The following is a 17,141-nucleotide window of genomic DNA, read 5'->3' as shown; positions in this document are numbered from 1 at the left end:
TCTGACTTATCCAGAAAGCTTTTGTTATCTCCGCCAGGGGAGTGTGTATTTGGTCGTGCGCGTACATCTCTGTGTCTGTCTGTCCACGGCTAATCTCGCATACTGCTGGACCCATCAGCCTAATATTTTTTGTGCTCATTTATGACTGTATGCTCAATGACCTCTCGTGGTCTCAAAACATATGTTATTGTCAACATATTTTACTGTTTTAAACCGTCACTGACTGCTGACTAATGGTACGTGTCCACAGCCTCCGTCCTTTCCACGCTCCCCAGTCATTGTCTACGTAAGCAGCCGTGCAGTGCATTCTGGTAGCGTGGCAGCACGATTCGAGAGACAAAGCGTCACGTCGGCTGCTCCTCATTTGTATAAAGTTGACGTCTAGGCTACTTTATGCAAATCAAAGGCGTCCGACGCAGAGTAACACAGAGTAACTTTTAAACTAACTGTTGTCGATCCAGAATAAAGACAGATTCAGCAACTGCATGGCTTATTGCTCGCATAAAATGTTTTCAGAAACACATTTCAATGAACTGTTTTCGTGAAAAATTTCGTGAAAGAAAGTTTCCAAACGAGCCGCCATGTTGTTTCCGGTTTGAAAGCTGGGAGCAGCAGCCCACAAGGGAAAGCGTTCGTCCAATCAGGTACCTAGTGTCTAGTGGCAGCCCATCAAGCGTCCAATGCTGGGGAGCGAGGTGATCCCTCGCGATAAAAAAGCGCCCCTGTTGACACGTACCATAACCGGCCTGTAGGGCCCGCAAGTGATCAACAAGTGCTTCAGTTTCGACTCTTGTTTCTGCTCCTCTCTTGATGTGCACCATAGACTGTATATAAAGATGGACGACACGACGTGTTATTAAGATTTTCTTTTTATTTCATTGCTGCGTCTGATGTCTGAGCTCCATAAACACGACTCTTGTACGGTGCAACTATTACACCCATGACAGAAAATAATGAACCGAACAGATTTCCAAACAGAGCAGAGATACGTACGGTTATCTGGGTCAACTGTGTGTGAAGGACTCAACCTCTTTTCCCAGTTTTTATTGTTTGGTATGACAGCAGTATAAGAGGCAACCATTTACTGCTCTGCTCTACACGGCATGACTGCATGCAGCACAATGCAAATGCACGAGATGCTTGGATGAGATTACTGAGCTCAAAGCTCGAAAGTGAAGACTGGGGAAGTGAAAATCAGAATGAAACTGTAATCCAGTCGGAGCTTTAAATCAGAGAAGTTAAGCTTATAGAATGTATAGAAAAGACAAAATTATGTTTTGTCAAATGGCTGATTTTTAGATTTATGATGTAATGTTGCTATAATGATGGACAGACTTATGTTTTTCATGCATTGCACAATCTGCAGAAGATTCCTTCTATTTCAGCCTTTGTAGGTGCACTTTTTGTTTTGTTTTGTTTTACCTTCTCTTAACCTGCGGAAACACCCTGAAAAGGACACTTTATGTCATGGGACTTTGGACTGTGTCAGATGAAAGATGACAGTTATGAGAGAAATGTGAAGGTTGTGGTTGTCAATCTAAAAACAGCGATCGTACAGTAAGACGTGTCCATGAGCGGCCGATTCAGAGTTTATGTTTATCTTATCAAGCCTGCATCTCAATTCAGACGATCTCAGAAATTTAGGACCAAAGTCTCACAATGTAACTGCTGCTATGAACCACATTTACAAACCACAGCATGAAATGATGCAGAACACACTGGCTGACGAAGCTGCAGTACACATCTGCTTGTATATTTTTTTAAATCGTTAAGACCTTAAGTTTATGTCAAGGGGAAAACAGGAAGTAACATAACAAGTTTCCCCAATCTTTGTAAAACAACAAGAAAAGGCTGCTGAAGAACTTTAAGTGTAACAATAAATGGCATTTATACATAAGAAAATGAAACCAATTAATTGCAGAAATGGAAGCAAATAATGCATCAGGGTCTCCAAGGCCAAAATAATAAACAAAAAGCCCACACTCCAAAAAAAACAACTAAAAAATGCTATGTAAAAGGGACTGTTTGTAAGAATCAGATATTGCTTATTAACAGCGACACCTGTGGCCGTTAAGTCAACTAAAGTCAGCGTCCTGTTGCTCGCACTCGCGCTTGTGCTCGCTCTACATAGATATGAATGAGCATCGCTCAAAACAGTGAGGCAACACACGTCAGCTAAAAGCACAATATCACTCTATATTTCAGCTGCTTGGCAGTAATGTTAGCTGACCAGACGAAGGTCTCTCCATGAATCAATGCTGATCCTAGTGTTGGCTTTTCCCGCCTCAACCTCCCGACCGCGGGAACAGGGGAGATGCCGGAGTTTTGGTCAGAGACGATAACGTTTCTCTCTGCGGAGCCCCGTCACTTCACAAGACACGGGAAACCTCTGTTGGTCTGGAGGAGCTGCAGCAGTTATTTCTGCACAAACGTCCACTGAACATTCACTAGATATTCTCAGAGCTAAACTAACTCTTCTGCTGTGTGGAGTGAGCAACATGCACGTGAGAGTGGAGCGAAAGAGCGAGAGCGAGCACGGTGTGTGAGTGAAGGCAGGCAGAGCAGCAGAGTATAGCAGAGACTCTGATCCTGGAGACCAAAGCTACGGTCTCCCCCGCGTCCTCCGACCGCGACCAACACTGTTTAACAGACGGGCTTCACTAGATACAACCAAGAGGTTTTGGTGCTTCCGTGTAGTTTGTGTTGGAGTCTGAGTCTGAACAGCGTAGCCACACGCGAGCGCGCATGGGACACCGACCCGCAATGATTTATACGTGTGAGAAGTTAAAAACAGTCCCTTTAACATTTGCAGGGCTTAATGCCCAGATCCGATCTTTCTGCTTAGACTGTTCACATTCATGTTTGAAGTGACCCATATCTGACATCAGTATGAACAGATCTTAGCCCTGAAACACCTCACATGCAGCGAATAACGTCACACACATGGGGGATTGTCGTCCGACGGCCCATTGACCCGAAAATACACACTGGTGTTGTTGGGAGTCCAGTGATTGCCAGACTCCGTTAATATATTGCTCAGTTTAACAGATCTGGGTTCCCTGTTACACAGACGATACTCCTAAATCATAACTTACTTGTATGACTCCTAAAGAAAGACGTTTTATTTCAGCTGATATTTAACTTTAACAGCTCTTCTGTGAACTAAGTTAAATAAACTAAAGTAAGATGTTTGACATCACGAAACACCACCAGACGGCACGCCCACGCAATTTTTATAACATGTGATTTCATTAAATCAGAGTTCTATATCCAGCTCTACTGACGATCAAATCATGTTCAGGTGTGGGTGATCAGGTACTCAGAGAGGGGCGTGGCAGACCTGAACCACATGGCGAGAGAGAGAGAGAGAGAGAGAGAGAGCTCTCTTCTAACAAGAGGCCAGAGGAAAGTCAGTGGACGTAACAATCCTGTTGACATCTCAGTGATGGAATTCACTGTGTATTCATCCCACAGTCTGACATGCCTAAAAATGCAGATTGTACAGTTTATTAGATCCATCTCGCAGTGTGAGCCCGCAGTATCACTGCTTTCACACAGCCTACATTATTTATTTACCATTGGTGATTTATTTGTCTGTGTACATCTGCCTGCTCTCTCTTTGATCGGATTAGTTCAATCCTCCTCTCAGCCTTGGGGAACTCCTGCTCGCTCACACAGCCAGATGTTCTGCTCTCGTCTCCTCTCTGAATTTCTGTACAACACAACATCCTAAAGGCTAATCTGCCTACGACACACACACACGCACACACACACACGTGCATCCTCTCGTCCTACTGAATTGAATCTCCCCCTCTCCGTCCCTGTCTGATTAAACACAGTGATGAGCTTCATCATCGTTCCTCGTCATCTCAGACTGGTGTTCAAAATGAGTGACTCAAGTTTTCCCCAAACGAGCGCCCCCCTAACTATCAGGGTGCCAAGTCTGAAGAAATATTACATCACCGAAATGTGAGGTATTCAAATGTTAGAGTATCATAGGATAGGATAGGATTTATATTGTATATCTTGCCACATATTCAGTAGGGATGCACCAGTATCGGGTATCGGGTGCGATACTGTGCTCATGTACTCGTGCTCGTACTCGTACTCGCAAAACAGCTTCGATACAACGGCACCGATCCCACTTTACGGTGGTGCACCCGACCACGCTGTGCCGGGATCCCACCTCAGCCAGCACGCACCGGCCCTCATTTTCATTCCCTCTGACACGCACGTGCGTTAGACTCCTTGGTCCGTGTTTCAAGACGGGTCGGGTGGGTTGCAGACATCGCCGCAGACCCCTGGCGCCTTTTACGTTGGCCGAGCCCCGATCTGGCGGCACAACGCAGTTGGGAAGCACTGAGGACAGTCCTCCCCGGTCGACAGTCGCACCGGGAGCAGGTGGCTGTCCTCGGCGGGGAGAGAGGGAGCAGCGAGTCCTTTTACCACGGAGTGACGAGGTCTGGGGGGGAGCGCTGTAAAGCTGCGGACGCGAACCACCTTCACCCCGAGCCTTTCCAAGCCGTCCTAGAGCCGGTCGCGGCGCACCGCTCTGATGCGGGACTCCCCAGCCGGCCGTGTGTCGCTCACACCCTCCAGCTGGCTGTTAACGAAGGTCTTTTGGCACAGAGAAGTACTCGTATCGGCACTCTGTATCGGTGAGTACTTGTACTCGGTCGAGTACTTGTACTTGGTCTGAAAAAATCGGTGCATCCCTAATATTCAGTAATGTTGTCTTCACATGCTCCCTCTATATTTATTAGATTTTGATGATCTTTGCTGGATAAATTAACATATTAATGAGGGAAAAGAAATCTACCTTATATCTCTTTTGCTAAATTTTTTGAGTGCAAATAAGAATTCTTTCAGGATTAATTAATCTGCTGATTATTTTCTCAATTAAATGATTCATTATTTGGTGTATAAAATGTCAGAAAATTGTGAAAAACGCCCCTCAAAGCCCAACGTGAAGTAGTGATGTCTTATTTTGTCTGACCAACAGTGTAGAACCCAAATATATTCAGTTTACTATCACAAAAGACAAAGAAAAGCAGCAATACTTCACATTTAAGGAGTCTGAAGAGAGGATATGGGCATGTTTTGCTTGTCGCCAATATATTCTTTCTATTGATCAACTAATAATTTCAGCTCTACTTTTGAGTGATTCCACCTGCAGGGTGTAGCGTGTAAAGACAGGAATATTGACTGAGATATTAGAGAAATAACATTTTAATGAGTTTCCTCATTAGCACCACTGGGACTGTGTTTGACTGTGGGGGAGTTGAGTCAGCTAAACTGCTTCTTGTTTGTCTGTGCAGACAGGTTTTATTTGCACTTGTAGATTAGATTAAAGCTTCAGTTTGCAGAAAGTTTTTGGCATCATTGGGCAAAAAATGCCATAAAAACCTTTCAGCTATTGTAATTGAAGTGTTCTGAGAGATAACCAGACTTCTGCACCTCCTCATGGCTCTGTTTTCAGGCTTTAGAAAAATTTAGCCCGTGACGGGAGAATTTGGCCAATCACAGGTCATTTCAGAGAGAGTTTCTATTGGCTGTGCTCTGGCAGGTGGGCAGTGCTTGGTATTTCCTCGACAGATGTCAACATGGCTGCCGGGTCACAAACTTTCTCATTTTACAGCTAAACCGTGCACTACAGGATGTTACTGACCACATTTGAGGAGAGAAATAGGCCTTACAGTAACAGAATATTGATTCATATTTGATCAGTGCTGCCTAGTTTGACCGTTTTGTCGGAGTTCGCGAGTGATTGACAGCTGCTCATAGACGGCAGCTGGATGGCAGACTCCAGATCAGCTCTGATTGGTTGTTTTCCTCTGGTTTGTGAAATCTGGCAGATGCCGTTAGGAGCACCGGAGGACACAGAAGAACATGATTTTTTTCAGGTTTCCTGTTTCATGTACTTCTGTCACATATAGTGACTGTTTTATAAAAACAACTCCTTTTAATCATATTTGCTCCATTTCTACCTACTGCAGCTTTAACACAGAACAGGTTTAGTCTAGGGATGCACCGATCCGACTTTTTCAGTCCCGATACCGATAGCGATACCTGGGCTTTGGGTATAAGCTGTGTTCTCACTGTGTGGAAGTGACTTGGATCATTATTTCATGTTTAAGGCAACATCAGGCTTGACACAAACCTTTTTATTGTAGCAAAAAAAAAAAAAACATTGTCACCGAGATCCGTTCCAGTTTTTTGAGTCAGTATCTAACTTTTTTGTCCACCTGTCACTCAATAGATTACCATTGTTGTTTTGGGCTGGTGAGTGAAGCAAATCCAGCAGCCACTTGCATATTTTACCAGCATTTGGCTGGTGGCTGGTGCTAATTTCCAACCCGATATCCGATCTGGCATCGGTATCGGTGCATCCCTAGTTAAATCATTCAGGATGCATCACGTCTGCTCTATTAAACTCAGTTTATCAATTAATTTCCTGCTGTCCTTCCTCTTATTCTGCCCATTTATAGTTTCAGACTTTCCACCAGCTGTGCAGAGAGAAAGACTCTTTTGGAAGCTTCGTTTTGTTTTTTAAATTTCACTTCCAGACAGCTCGAGAAAGCTCTTTAAAACTCTTTTGCAGGATCAGCTCTTACCCACTCAAGCACACTCTCAAAAGCATGACACACCTTAGCATACGAACCAAACAACAAAACTACCACGAGATTTAATAAGCAGAGGCAGAACCGAGTCTGCATTCGACGCCAGAGGTTGATTGGCTTGTGTTTACACCGCTTCTCAATGCCCATTTTAATCCTCGATTCCCCGCGAACGGCTCAGCCTACGCAAGCATCTGCCTTCATCTCAACAGCAGTCAGTTACAGCCAAGCAGGAAATACTAAAACCATGGAGACAGCGAGAATGTGACACTGAGAGATATTGCTCTCGAGGCTTGTTTCATTGTTTCTGAATAAAGCCTTACATGGTGTGAGCAGTGCTCATGAGTGCTGCTCGCTCTCTTTCACTTTGTGTGTCTCTCCCTCTCTCAGCTCTCTGCTTTCTCCTCTGTGTACTTGCTGTTTTTCTACAGTCGCTGGCCTCTTTTCATCTCTTTGTATTCTTCTAGCTTGCCTTCTTTGCCTTTGTTTCCCTACTTTCCTCTCCTCTTCTCCTCGTTTTCATCTTCTGCTCAGAATCCAACTACAGATATCGTGTGAAAGCCTCCCCTCAGTGTTTGAAGTGATAGGTGGTGCTCCGACTTTGGATATTATTAGCAGTTAATTATCCGCAGAGGGTTTGCTGAGCTTGTTGTTGTTCAGTAAACCTTTTTTGGACAAACTAACTTCTCTAACTTTTTTAGGCCTCATCCTCTCCTTGCTCTAGCAGGTAGGCCAACACGTTCATCCCTTTGTCAGACCACTTGGTGTCACTCTTTTCGGTCGCAGTAAACACGTGCTTAATGTTGTGATGTAAACAAAAACATTTGCTTAGGTTCAGGCAATAAAACCCCTAAAGTTAGGTTTAGGAAAAGAAACAGCATGGTTGGGTTTAAAACTACTACTTTTGTAAAGTGAAAATGACACGGGACATGAACAAACAGCTGATTGTAACGTGACACACCGGACACAAACAGCGGCGTCCTGGATGAAAGCCTTGTGTTTGTTGGATCCTTATCAAAGCTGGTGGTTTATTGTTATGTGTTTACGCTAAAAAAATAATATTGGCTCGGCTGGTATATTGGAATTTTCTAAGTCTCATATATTGATTGGTATCAGGTTCGGCCTCAAATCCCAAATATCAGACAGGCTCTAATTGGTATTCTATATTTGTTTTCCTTTTTTAGAGCACTTTTTTTTTTAAAGTAAATTCTTCAGATAACAGCTACACGAATAAATCGGGCTGTTCTCAAACATCGTTCGTAGCTATACCTACGAAAAGTAATGCAAGGTAATTTGTATATATCCCACAGAATCAATGCATATTTAATCCACATAATTGTGAACCAGGAAGTATAAAGAGCAACAAATGGCGGCGTGGATGGGTGAGCCAAAAAATACCAGATTATTGCCCAGGAGATTGCAGTTTGTCTTCCGGGGGAAACCAGAAGTCAACGTTGATTTATTTGTCACGTAACTTCCATATTTAAGTAACACCACTTCCGTAGTTATTTTAACCCAAACCACGATCTTTACCTAAACCTAACCAAATAGATGTGTTGTTGAAACCACTGTATGCATGTAACAAGCGGAAATTGATGCATGTCGCTGGACATTCGTAGGAATATTAGGTCTACGGTCCGGCCTAATAACTGGCACTAACCAACCTATCTACAGATGAATATACAGTATGTAAACAGATTTACCAGAATAAAATACCGGTGATATGAGTGAGCACCACTGTGATAGATGTTTGTTCAGAAATGGGGGAAATGATGTGGAAGAGTCATGAAAGCAAATGACAAAGATGTTTTTTTTAAGTTCACATATTAATGTCTTTTCTTTATGGACCTCTGCTCTAATTAGGGAGCGTATTTGTCCATTGGTTCCTAGACTTCCTGACACTGGTCAGTTGTGAATCGCTTCACTTTCCATTCAGTTCTTTAGGAAAAGTGTCTTCACCGTCTCCATGGAATTCCAGGAACTTAAAGGGGACATAAAAACTCACTTTTTCAGTGCGCATACATCTGGGTATCTGGAGTGTCTACCAACCCACAAACTGTGAAATAAGACAACCCAGTCAGTTTTTAGTGGGCTGTCTAGATCAGAAAACATGTGGTTCAACAAGCCGTTCAGATCTGGCTCCCCTTCCTATTTCACATGCAGGCTCATTAGAATATACCGGCCACAGCTTGACAACTACCTTTGCGAAGGTGAACCATATTTTTTCTCACCAGCCAATCAGAGCAGACTGGGCTTTTTCAGGAGGGGGTCTTAAAGAGACAGGCAATAAAACGGAGCGTTTCAGACAGAGGGCGAATACCGCTATATTCAGACAGACAATATGAGAAAAAGAATGTGTTTTTTGAACATTAGAGCATGTAAACTTGTTCTAGTAGAAACACAAAATACAAGTATGAACCTGAAAGTTAGCATGACATGTCCCCTTTAAAGGGACTCTATGTAAGAATCAGAAATGTCTTGTTAACAGCGGCACCTGTGGCCGTTAAGTCTACGAAAGTCAGCGTCCTGTTGCTCGCGCTTGTGCTCGCTCTACATAGACATGAACGAGCATCGGTCAAAACAGTGAGGCGACACACGTCAGCTAAAACCACAATATCACTCTATATTTCAGATGCTTGGCAGTAATGTTAGCTGACCAGAGACATGGGACACCGACCCGATTTATACATGTAAGAAGTTACAAACAGTCCCTTTAAACATGAGATCTGAAACATGGCTCAGTTTGTATTAACTAGACGTGTGCTTTTGATTAGAAAGCAGCTCTTTTTAAGGATGCTGGATGGACTTCTTACTGTTTCTTGCCAGCGTTGCTTGTAGCACTTTTGGTGCAAAATTGTGAGGCCTGAGTAGAATGTGCAGTGTTGAACAGAGAGAAGTAGTTCACTTATTGTCTGAATGTGGTGTTTTTCAACCCTTGACCCTTACTATCAGGTGATAATGTAGGATAGTAAACTATATACAGACAAATTTCATACTGAATTTATAAAAGTGTAGTCTGGACGGGGACAGTGTTTTGGGGGCACTTAAGTAATTGAGTCGTGGCTTTACCTGTTGTTTTACAGCTGCACCTGCAGTAGAAACCAGCCTGCTCACTCCTTTAGAAAAACATTAACAAAACCAGGAAGGAGTAACGTCTGCAGAGTGTGCGAGAGCTCCGACGGTGCTGGAGGGAAGTCATGGAAAAGTCATGAAATGCTGCAGCGCTGTTGAGCCACGTTGGGAACCCTTCAAAGACTTTGCGTGATATTTTTGGATTGCCTGACTTTCACTTCTTTCTTTCCTCCCCGTCTGAGGCGAGAGGAGAAAGCAGGGGAGAGCAGCTGGTGTTGAATTGGTCCTCTGGTGAGAGATTAGTATCTGCTACTCCCCCTGCAGTCTGGGCCGCACTGCAGCTCCAATCCATCCTGCCTTATAAATTCACCACCGACTCACAGTGACAGGTTCTGGCAAGGTATACGAGCGCAGCGCTCTGTGTATGTGTGTGTGTCGTCAGTGGGTGCTTGTGCTCGTGAATAACTGTGTGTTTGTGCAAATGTGTCCCATCGAGTGTGTATGTGTGTGTGTGTGCACCACATGATTTCCTGTTTTCATTCCATTGTGATATCCAACATGTGTGTGTTGCGGGGTCCTGGTCATCATTACTGCGTGGCTTTTTGTGAGGCATTAAGTGTAATTGTAGAGTGTGGTGGGAAAATATGCAGAGAGGTGTATCAGCGAATGGGGGGGGGGGGGGGGGGGGGGGGGGGGGGGGGGGGAGTGATGGAAGGAAATGAAGCAAGCAAGTAAAGGAGGGAGGTGAGGGGCAGAAAGAAAGACAAAGGAGGGGATTTAAAGAAAAGAAGAAGGTGCAGAGACAGATGGAGGTAGAAGTTACAAGACAAACATTTCCCAGTTTCAGCTTCTGAATTGTGAGGATTTGTTCCTTCTCCTGTTCTTCTCTTGTGAGATTGTAAACTGAATATATCTGTGGGTAGGCCTGTCAGGATAACTAGTTGCAATAAACAATATTATTGTCATTTTAAGACCATTTTACGCCACTGATAGCCGGTCATGTCATTAAATGGGCGTTATCGGTGGTTATAAGCCTCATAGGTGTGGGTCAGATGGGGCCTGCTACACCTACTAGTAGGTTTTATCATCTATTCACATGGGCGATCACCAAAAGAATGAATAAAAGAACACGACAGCGACCTCTAGCAACCGTAGTAATTATGACAGGAGCAGAAGTGGAAGTCAGGCGCTGTAGTTTAGACAAACACAGGACTCACCCAGGAGGCTGTATGTAGTTGTCTTTGTGTCCACAACCTTAAGTTTCACTTTCACTTTTTAAAATCTTAAGCCAAAACAATCTTTTCTCCTGAACTTAACTAAGTGGTTTTGTTGCCTAAACTTAAAGAAGTTGTAGTTTTGTTGCCTAAATCTAAAGAAGTTTTAGTTTTGTTGCCTTAACCTAAACAAACCGTTTTGTTTGTGTTCAAAACATAAGGTTTCATTCAGTTTGACAACATGTTGGAAAGTGTTGCTTTTAAGTTCGCTTTCACTTTGGCAACGTAGTAGGTGTATCAGGGTTCTACGGACCCACATCTATGAGGCTTATAACGACTGATAATGCACATTTAATAAACAGTCGAATCGGGCGATATAATAGCATAATAATGCAAGTACATAGGAGGTGACAGAAGCAGCGTGACCAGAAATGGCTTAGACACTGAAAAAACGCTTGACGTCACGCCCCTTGGCGTATATAGTTACCCTTGGTGTCACTTTAGGATTAGGTTTAGGAAACAACTACATAGTTGGGCTTAAAACTTCTAACTTTGTTCAGTGAAAATGACACTGAACGTTGTGAACACGGGACATGAACAGCGGTCTCCTGGATGACAGCCTTGTGTTTGTTGGACCCATCCATCTCCCCTCACTCCCGCCTGGTGTGTCTCCCGGCGCATTTTCTCGGAGCGTTAACTGTTACTGCGGATGGGTTTACATTATAGTTAATGTAAAGCTTTATTGCGTCATATTGGCGCTAAGTGGTGCCTTTTGTACCAAACACCAATGGCCGCGACAAAGCCTTAGTATTTGACGCCTGAGAATGAGAACGGGCTGAGACGTCACCTAGACTATTATCTAGACCAAACGATTAACAGTAATGGAAATAATCGTTATTTGCAGCCCTAAACATTTGTAAGGAATGAGAAGAATCTTAGCTGGTTCTGTCCCCTCCTGCCCTCTTGGATCACTTCTACTCTGATTTAAACTTTCAATTTCAACTTACAATTTAGCGTTTCTTATTTACATATTTTTTTTGGCAGACAACTTAACAAATAGGGGAAAAATAACTCCTGTTCTGCTGCATTGAAACAACAATCAATCAGTTTCATGATCACTATCAGTTGTATAACCAAATCAGCATACAGTACAAGCAGGTTAATAACAACACCTATAGTGTGTGATCAGCTACATTGACATTTAAAAGGAGTGATTACAGAGAGTGTTTAAGTCGTCAGAAAGTTGTCCTCTTTAATGTTTCAGATTGATCAACGGCCAAAAAAGCTCTTTTTTATGTCAAAAGTGCTGGCTCAGTGTGAGGACAATGTCTTTCTAGATTTAGCTGGCTTTACGTACACAATACTGTTCCTGAACACATTTTGTGCTGCTGCTGTTACTGTGGATGTACTCTGGGAGAGATTGGAGAGAGGAAGAGAAAGGGAGGAAGGAGAGAAACAGAATAAAAGGTACACGTAGAGATGAGGATAAAGAGGAGTGGTAAGGGGAAGAAAGGAAGAGGTAATAAGAGAAAGAGGGATGAGTAAAGAGAGAAAGAAGCACGATGAAAGTTCGATGAGTGTGTCTCTGAGCGGGAAAAGAGAGATTTGGAAAGCTTTTGGATGAGATCATGGGAAGCAGAGATCTGTGTGTTTAAAATGAGGCTTAACAGGGCTTGGCCTGGTCCCACCTCTCCTTTATGAACACACACACACACACACACACACACACACACACACACACACACACACACACACACACACAGCCAGCTGCACCTGTCCCTGACAAGGCTCAGCAGGAAGAGGTGTGGCCTTTGGCACCGGTCCTGCCTGCATTTCAAAATGCTTGATCTCCATGGCAACGCTGGTCGCAGTTTCACCTCGCTGCTTGTTCTTATCAATGTTTTTACACACAGAAAGTGAGGTAACGTCTCTGCCTCAGATACTTTACCACTGTTGTTAGAAAGATCATTATACGGCATAATACACCACCAGATCTTTAACAAGTCAACAGACACCATCCACTACAAGTGATGAAACGCTGTTCAAACCAACGAGAAACGGATGCTTATTACTTATACGGTACCTTTCAAAACAAGGTGCTTACATGCGAGAGTAAAACATTTTGAGACTTGAAGAAGAGAATAAAGAGAGCAAACCGATAGCATAAGAAGACGTATGGAGCAAATGGAATAAATCTCGGTACGTAGAGGTGCTCTATACGATATGCGGAGCGTTAATACAATAGCAAACGACTGTTGTCTATGTAAAGATATAGAGGAGTAATGTCTACCTGAGCAGAGAATGAAGTCTCTCTCTCTGTGTTGTAATTAGAGCTTCTCTGTGCTTTATTGACGTCTCCGGGCCGGCTGTATGTGCCTTTTAGTGCATGTTAGTGCATGTGAGCATGCCCCACTGGTTCAGCTCTGCACTGCGCTCATATGGCGGTTACAGCTGATAACGCCGTCCCGACCGACGGCGTTGGCCTTCTGGTCCCCCCTCATGTTAACATTAGGCCTTTCCCAATTTCTGAGTTTGTACCTCCTCTACTTCTCTCCCAGCGTCTCAGTCCCTCCCAAGGGAGATGAGAGCGGAGGAGGCGAGGAAGAGACGAGAGGACAGCGGAGTCGAGGCAACAGGCATTTAATAAATGAGACATCCTTGCCTCAGAGTCGTCATTTTAAAGATGCATTTTAGGAATTGGGAAGCACCAAGATCGATTTCCGGGTCACAAGCCGGAGGAGCGAGGAGACGAGGAGGCACAAAATCAGGAAATGAGAAGCAGCTGCTGTCAGCTCTTGTCAGCACTGTTGCTGTCGTTTGCACTGTTAGCACAGTTAGCACCATTAGCTGCAAGCCACCGGCTAAGCCATCGCCATGTTGAGAGCCATGTGGAGGCAATAGAAATGCTCTGAATTTTAAATTTAGCCCCTTTAAGTACAAAAACAATAGAAACTAAACGATACCAATGAAATGATGTAGCCTTGGCTCTTGCCTCACTTGACTTTAAACCTGAGAGGTGGGGTGTCGAATGAAAGATGTTATCTTGGTGCATTATGGGAAATGTAGGATACCACGTTTTTGGAGCTTGACCCATAATAGAGAGATATCTGAGCCTCTGCTGCTTTGATTTTGCCCATTAAACTCTGTCTCTTGTGAGTACCCTAGGGAAGTGCCATACTAAATCCCTTCAATACAGACATTAACCCTTTATAGACTAAACGCTGATATCAGAGTTGGGCCAGTTAAACTGTAATTCTGTAAATGTTAGACGTACAAAATAAGAGACATCTTGAGAATGCTCCATAGACTTTAGTCGCTTTGAGCTGCAGTACATTTTCAGGCCCTAAACTGACATTTTCAAACATACTGTTTTTTTCGGCCACTTTGACCTTTCTGTTTTTCATCTGTTGCTTGTATCAATGATTAAAAGCAAGCCAATGTAAATCTTGATACGTGATAAAAGTCTGTCCTCTCTTTCTGCTCTATAAACATCCAAATATCACTGGCAAGTCATAACAGCAAATTCCAGCCTTCATGTCAAACTTGTTTACATCTTATTGCTCACAGTGCCTGTTGAAAAGGCTCAGACGTTCAGCTCGTGGTGGCCGATGACACTCTTACATGAATTTGTGAGCGTATGCATGCACGTCTGTTTGTCTATGAGTCTCTTACTTGAGGTTCGATGGAATAGAGTGTTTGGTTTAATGAGAGGAAGTGTTGGACAGTGTCGTAGTTTCCTCTGAAGTGCCACGCTAGAATCAAGTCCAGCTGTATAATTTTTCCTCGTAATGCTCATTATAGTTAAAGGGAAACACATAGTGCTCTTTTACAGCAAAACAGCTGTTTCACGTGAACTCAAACATCATCAGGACAGTTCAGCTGATCAGATAAGCAGGATGTAGCTGTGTCCAAGTTATAAATCAAAGATGGTGAGAAAACGTTACAGGAGTATTTTTTTAGCAAGTATCCACAAGGTCATGGCTTCCTGCACAGCACAGCTATTATATGAACAGCAGTTTTGGTATTTTTCTTTTAACCTTAGCCTAGTAAGTCATTTTTGAACCTGAAAAGGTCAGTGGAACAAGCTGTGTGAGGTATTTTCTTGTGTGGTTTCTAAAATGTTTGCACTTTTGTACAGAAATGGGGTTGAGAAGAGTCACGAACGCTGAATCATTGGAGTGTTTTTAGTTGATGTTCCTTTAACCTTTCTCCTCTTGTCCTGTAGACGGGTTGTGGCCTCTCCTGTACGCATGAAGAGTTTCAAATATTTGGCCAATATCTAGCTGTCAAAAAGTCATTGGGGATTTTCCTCTACATCCTGTTGACTTCATCCATATTTCCCCACACCTCACTGCTGATGATATTAAACTGACCTCTGTACTTTCGTAACATCAACAGTGGGGTAGGTGGATTTTTTCAGTTAATGGGTAGCCACCAGGATTATTGACTAAATCAGGACATTTACCTTTAAAAAGGTTTTTCAGAGCCATTAAGTTTATTCTCTAAATGTCCAAACAAAAACAATTTCTCAACTGTTTTGGAAAATTGTGCTCTCTAGGCTTTGATTATAAGAATATAAATTGGTTCAAGAGAGTAACATGCTCATTTTAGGGAATCATTAAGAGGCCCTGTGGCGCTCTCTAGTGGTGCTGCTGCAAAACAACGTCACATTCAGCTGCTGGTTCAGTCATGGCAACAGAGAGTGTTTTTGTGAATATATTTCCAGAATTGGATTGAGCAACTACCATCAACTGCATGTGATTATCATAAAGTGGGCATGTCTGTAAAGGGGAGACTCGTGGGTACCCATAGAACCCATTTTCATTCACATATCTGAAGGTCAGAGGTTAAGGGGCCCCTTTGAAAATGGACATGCCAGTTTTTCCTCACCAAAAATTAGCTTAAGTTTGGAGCGTTATTTTGCCTCCTTCGCAACAAGCTAGTATGACATGGTTGGTACCGATGGATTCCTTAGGTCTTTTAGTTTCATATGATGCCAGTATCTTCACTCTAGCTTGCAAGTGGAGCCCTCTACAACCTAAAAGTTGCAGTAATGCATTCAAGAAATGTGTGCCGTTAAAACGAATTTGCGTTAACTTTGACAGCCTTATTTGAGACTCTTTGTCACTGGTCAATAAGTCCATCACCGTGCTCCGCTGTAGAAATCCACTCGTCAGATTCAAAAACATTGTTTGTGTGTGTGTGTTTTCAGTGAAGGAGGAGTATGTGTCAGAAGAGGAAGAGGAGGCTGAGACAGATACTCTAGTAGATGAGATTCTCCAGCAGGGAGACACAGCCGTCATCTATCCTGAAGCCCCTGAGGATGAGCAGAGTCCAGCAGAGACGGGAGGAGCTGATGAAAACGGTAACATTTACACAACGACACGCAACTGCTCATTTCAGCAACTGTGCTGTGAATATTCATTTTGGATCCTGATTTTCTTAATAATGCTGGAATCAAAAGCTTTTGTTTTCTGAATGCCCACAAGCCATTATTTCTAGTTAAAGCCTCACTAAGCAAGATTTTAATGTGATTATACAACTGTCACATAACTGGACGACAAAAAAAGGTATGCCCACTAGTTCAGGGATTGTTTACAACTGAGCCAAAGGTCATAATTAAATGATAACTATTGAATAATAATATATTTGACTTTCTGTTTTTATCCAAAAAAATTGCATTAGAATTTCCCACACCATGATGTTAGATCCTACCAAATGTAAATTTCTTCCTGGTCATTGGAGGACTAAATGAAGGAAAGAGTTCAGCTTGCTGTTTGTGTCAGTTAACTGTGACTGTGTGGCACTGACAGAAGTGAACTATGTTCAGGGATTCCAGGGTTGTATGGTAGCAGCAACACACTCTAAGAAAATACCCATTCAATCACGATCAACTTAAATTACATATCATCGTATGGGACAGTCAGGCGCTACAACCGGAAAACAAAAAGACTTTTGACTAGCTGAACGTCCATCTTCAAAGTTCAGCAAAGCCCAGACGCGGCACTTTAGTATCAAGTGCTCCGTTAGCAGCTATTAAAGCCGAGGCTAAGGTTGAGGCAACTCAGGTCAAAGAAAATGAATAGTTATTAGGCTCACAGGAGGATACACAGCTGGCCAATCACGGCGAGAAGTAGGCGTGACTGTCAGATCAGTAGTTTCAGAAAGTTACGGAAATGGTGGGACACAGCCTCACCTAATCAGACGTTGGAAAGTTGTGGGGGTGGGTGGGGTTTAC

At 43.2% G+C, this 17,141-nt stretch overlaps 1 protein-coding gene across 5 annotated transcripts in view; it reads left to right on the top strand.

The window, feature by feature from the left end:
* Nucleotides 1-17,141, top strand: part of LOC141777746 (zinc finger E-box-binding homeobox 1-like) — a 91,625-nt gene that overhangs the window by 60,891 nt on the left and 13,593 nt on the right. For all 5 annotated transcript variants that reach the window (XM_074652271.1, XM_074652270.1, XM_074652273.1 and 2 more), the window contains exon 3: nucleotides 16,116-16,268. In XM_074652271.1, coding sequence (XP_074508372.1) covers nucleotides 16,116-16,268 — 153 coding nt within the window. The remainder of the gene's footprint in view (nucleotides 1-16,115; nucleotides 16,269-17,141) is intronic.

Source organism: Sebastes fasciatus, chromosome 11 (genome assembly GCF_043250625.1).
Source record: "Sebastes fasciatus isolate fSebFas1 chromosome 11, fSebFas1.pri, whole genome shotgun sequence".
NCBI classification, from domain to species: domain Eukaryota; kingdom Metazoa; phylum Chordata; class Actinopteri; order Perciformes; family Sebastidae; genus Sebastes; species Sebastes fasciatus.
The sequence above is the reverse complement of the archived record's forward strand: the minus strand, read 5'-3'. Positions and strand labels throughout refer to the sequence as shown.